Here is a 4,247-nt window from a genome sequence, read left to right as displayed (position 1 = left end):
GATTTTTTTAATCTCATCCTTCTACATTAGACTGATTAAAAATTAGACTTCTTAATTTGTTTTGATATGCTTTTTATAAGGTTATTTTGGTTTTATGACTTGGGTCGCAGATTTAACGGGTTAACTTGGTTTGTTTTTAAGGTCCTTTTTTAATTGATTAATTTTTTTTTAATTTTATCCTTCAACATTTGATTAATTGAAAATTAAGTTTTATAATTTATTTTAGTTTGTTTTCTATAAAGTTATTATAGTAACATAACCCGAGTTATGAATTTTACATGTTAACTTGAGTTGATCTAAATCAATCCAATATGTTGTTATCTTAAAAAAAAAATGATATGTTAAAAAATTTTATTAGTCAAATTATGTTTTTACAAGTTGTCTTGATTGCTTTCGAACATGCAAAGTCAACCTAGTCATATCAGATTAATTTCCACATAATTTAATTTTTATTTTGCACTAGAAAAAAACTAAAATATTAGCGACATTTAATTTTTTTATTTAAAAAAATTAACTCAACTCATAACATAGGCCAAATTAATAATCTGATGTCTTTTTAGCTCGTACAGATATTGGACTCCTAACAAAATGCTCACCATCAGTCCATATTAGGCTCCCAAATCTATATTCTCCCTGAACTTTCTGACTCGACAAGAAGGTAACTCTGAAGGACAGAATTTTGTTGATCCTGTTGAAACTTAGAGTTTGAGGCTCTACTGCCAAGCTTATGCCAATTGGAGCCTGAACTATAGCTTTGTACACTGAATTAACATTTCCCACATTTGTCACTTTTCTTGTCACTGTTACTTTTGTTTTCAGGTTTGGAATGGTGATTGAAGGAAGATTGAGGTTAAGTCTAGTATTGGTGTTTTTCATGCAATTGATTTTGGTATTGGTTAACCTGGTAATAGATGAACTACTGTAGCCTATGGAGCAAAGGTATTGAATATATTCCTCTGTGGTGGTGTCATAAACAAGGCCTGGATACGCTGCTTTTTCAGGATTGACATGTCCCCCACCCATGTCAAATGGGTCTGCTTCCTTTCTTGTTGAGCCCTCCTCAAAGATTTTCATTCCATCTGTTCCAGTTTGGGAAGCTGCAGTTTGTTTCATTTCGTCAGACTTTTGCTATTAACCTGTAAAATGCATTAAATAATTGAGGTTTGAATTTGACTGACCAGTTGTGACAAGAGCTGATCTTATGGCAGCAGGAGACCAATTTGGATGCAAGGATTTAATGAGAGCTACAATGCCTGATACATGGGGACAAGCCATTGAAGTTCCTGATAGGAATTCATACGAGTTACCGTGGTCTTTGTTGGCTGGTGTATATGCAGCTAAGATGTCCACACCCGGTGCGGCTATGTCAGGCTACCATCACGAACCCGACAATAATGATGACATTATACACATTGAAATGAAAAGCGAACACTAAACATTGCCTATTTTCAAGATTTCATATATTGGCTATTAGTAATTCTGTTTAAGGACTATTTTTTATTGGATACGAATTTAGTTTATTTTATATACCTTTAGAACTTCTGGAGTAATTGAACTTGGTCCTCTGGAGGAGAATGAAGCAAGTCGAGGAGATACCCTTTTGCCAACAACAGTCTTTGGAAAACTCAGCTTTGCAGTTGGAGACCTTCATACGATGTTAAAGGAACGTCATATATTTTCGTATAACCAAGCTTCGTGTGTGTGTGCCTTGACCTCTTCACAGTCCTTACCTAGCTTGTCTAATGTAGGAAAGTATCTGTGTCCCTACTTCATAATCTACTTTGACGCATGGAATCCACTCGCATAACTCAATCCCATCATTGTGAAATTGTGCATATATAAGTCCAACGCCTCCTGCTTGAAACACAGATCCTGAAGCAGAAAACATATCCTGTGTATCTGATTTTGAGAAACAAAGTATGATTTTTCCTGCTGCTAATGTTGGATTTAGACTTCCAGGCTGACAATCCTGGCTGAAGATATGGAATGTTAAAGCTCACAGGATGTACGAAGAAAATAATAGCTCTTCAAAGAACAGAAAAGGAGTGATCTTACCTCGAAACCATTGGATTCAAAGCTATGCGCTCAGAGTATGTAAGGCCCACGAATCTGTGATTATGCTTACCTTTAGTAATAGATTGACCCTGAATTCAACAAGACAAAAAGAAACTTAGCACAGTCCATATTAGTCTGATTTGTTTCAACATTATAACCTTACCCTGAGGGTTTTGTTGTTTCCAAGTATAATTGCTGTTGGAAAGGCCCTGTCAATTGTAGAGGCTGCAACAGTGGTGAGCCAAGGTGCTGTATTCGCAACTGTCTGTGAGATAGGGCCATCATTTCCTGCAGAACAGATCACTGGTATCCCATTTAAAGTTGCTGAACAGACTACTGTGATTCCCTTTGAAGTTGCATGAAAGGAGCCAATTGCAATTGAATTACGCATATCGACATAAGAGAACAAAGGAATGTTAATGCCAATTGACACAGATAGGATATCTACACCATCATGTATGGCTTTGTCAAATGCTTTCAGAATATCTGCGTCGGTGCATCCTCCTCCATCTTCAATGTTCCAACAAACCTTATAAATGGCTAAGTGAGCGAGAGGTGCTCCTCCTCTTGCTAAACCTGTAGCTAGTCCTTTATAGCTTGCTTTTGCAACGAAATTACCAGCTGCTGTAGAAGCTGTATGAGTGCCATGGCCATCTCCATCCCGCGGCGACATGAATTCCCTGCTTCCAGTTGTGTTGAAATGTGTTTGATCCTGAAACCCTTTTACGAACCAGCGTGCCCCAATGATCTTTCTGTTGCAATTGTATGACTTGAAGTGCTCACCCTGCTGACATATTCCTTTCCAATGAGATGGCACGGGCCCCATGCCTTCATCATGAAAACTTTTGGATTCTGGCCACACTCCTGCAAAATTACATACCAACCCAATTTTCAATGACCCTGTGAAAGAATTTGTGTCAGCTACCGGGGAAAAAAAAAAAAAACCTGAATCAATAACACCAATGATAGTTCCTTGGCCCATGTTGCTTTGTGTTAACAGATTTTGTGGAGAATGATGTTCGAGACCAATGAATTCCCAACTTCTAGTCGTGTGAAGCTTGTGAATCCCATTTGGAATTACTTGAACAACACCTGGAAACTCTGCAATTTAAAGTAAACAATCTCTTAATGAATTGAAATATTTTAACCGACTGACAGAGTTTTGAGAAATTATCGTACCTGCAATTTCTGCCGCCTGAGACGCTGTAATTCTTGCAGCGAACCCAGAAAAGCCATGCCTATAGCTGTAGAGAATTGAACTCTGTGCTGCTTCCTTACTTCAACAGAACAGAGGAAACTTTTAGCTGTTTTATGTAAAATTACTAATCATATCAACCTTTATTTTCATAAGGGATGTTGGTGTAATCATACCTGCCTAACAATGTCGACAGCATTTCAAAGTGAGTTTTTTTTGTTGTTGCTGGATCCTCATGCCTCTTTTCTCCCATATACACAATGTGCACCTGGAAAAATTTCCATTTATAAACCACTTATACATACAGAGTTGTACTTTGCTTGAAATATTTAAACTCACTTTCTTTGCAGTCTCAGCATATGTTACAGGAAATTGTAGCTGGTGTTGAAGTAAAATGATAGCTAAGATCATGAAGAACTGATTTTTGCTTGACGCTGTCCATTTACTTGATTTAGGGTCCATCACGCAAACAGAAGTGATGGTTTGTGAATAAGAATTTTTAAATTTTGTGTGCTAAGATTTTGTCAAGGTCTACAAGTTGGTCATCATTGCACTTGTAATTATATTTCGAGCTTGTAGGAATACAGGTAAAGGGGAGACCATTATTTTGGTACACTTTTTGCTCTTTATGCTTAATCAATGCAAACGAAAGTGAATGTGATTGTGAGCTGTTCTGGGGTTGGAAGATAGTAGGAGAACTGCTTAGAGCATGATAGACTGAGAATCATGTATGCATCCCATGTAAGTCATGATTTTATGAAGAAAGATTTTGCTGAAATTGATTCCTTTTCCCACCTTTCCTGCCTTTTTTAAAAAAAATTATTTTTAGAAAACATTTACAGTAGGGCATAAATGCTTGGTAGGCTGCTTTAAAGTACTTCAAAGCATATTTATAAGCTTCTCAAACAATAGGCAATGATCATGCATTCATTTATCACCTTCTTGGAAATTTGTTTGGTCTCATCACATGAACTTTTTGATATTCTAGAGGTATTTT

General features: G+C 36.8%; 1 protein-coding gene across 1 annotated transcript; it reads right to left on the bottom strand.

The window, feature by feature from the left end:
• Positions 1 to 526: 526 nt before the first annotated feature.
• LOC105116662 (subtilisin-like protease SBT3.5) lies at positions 527 to 3,947 on the bottom strand. The gene is made up of 10 exons (XM_011014102.1): positions 3,590 to 3,947; positions 3,427 to 3,518; positions 3,235 to 3,332; positions 3,001 to 3,156; positions 2,219 to 2,919; positions 2,056 to 2,144; positions 1,731 to 1,973; positions 1,531 to 1,645; positions 1,179 to 1,371; positions 527 to 1,097 (listed from the first exon to the last, which is right to left on the bottom strand). The coding sequence occupies exons 1-10, from the start codon at positions 3,710 to 3,712 to the stop codon at positions 538 to 540; spliced, it is 2,370 nt and encodes a 789-aa protein (XP_011012404.1). The 5' UTR covers positions 3,713 to 3,947; the 3' UTR covers positions 527 to 537.
• Positions 3,948 to 4,247: the final 300 nt, after the last annotated feature.

Source organism: Populus euphratica, unplaced genomic scaffold, assembly GCF_000495115.2.
Source record: "Populus euphratica unplaced genomic scaffold, PopEup_1.0 scaffold1018.1, whole genome shotgun sequence".
In the NCBI taxonomy this organism is placed as follows: Eukaryota; Viridiplantae; Streptophyta; class Magnoliopsida; order Malpighiales; family Salicaceae; genus Populus; species Populus euphratica.
Note: the sequence above shows the minus strand (reverse complement) of the source record. Positions and strands in the feature narration are given on the sequence as shown.

Bases quoted from the DNA above. Each gene is read 5' to 3' on its own strand.
- LOC105116662 (XM_011014102.1), bottom strand. From the start codon at position 3,712: ATGGACCCTAAATCAAGTAAATGGACAGCGTCAAGCAAAAATCAGTTC. The intron at 3,157-3,234 runs GTACGATAATTT...TTTAAATTGCAG, and splicing joins TCAGGCGGCAGAAATTGCAG to AGTTTCCAGGTGTTGTTCAA. The intron at 1,372-1,530 runs GTATATAAAATA...TCGTGATGGTAG, and splicing joins TTACTCCAGAAGTTCTAAAG to CCTGACATAGCCGCACCGGG.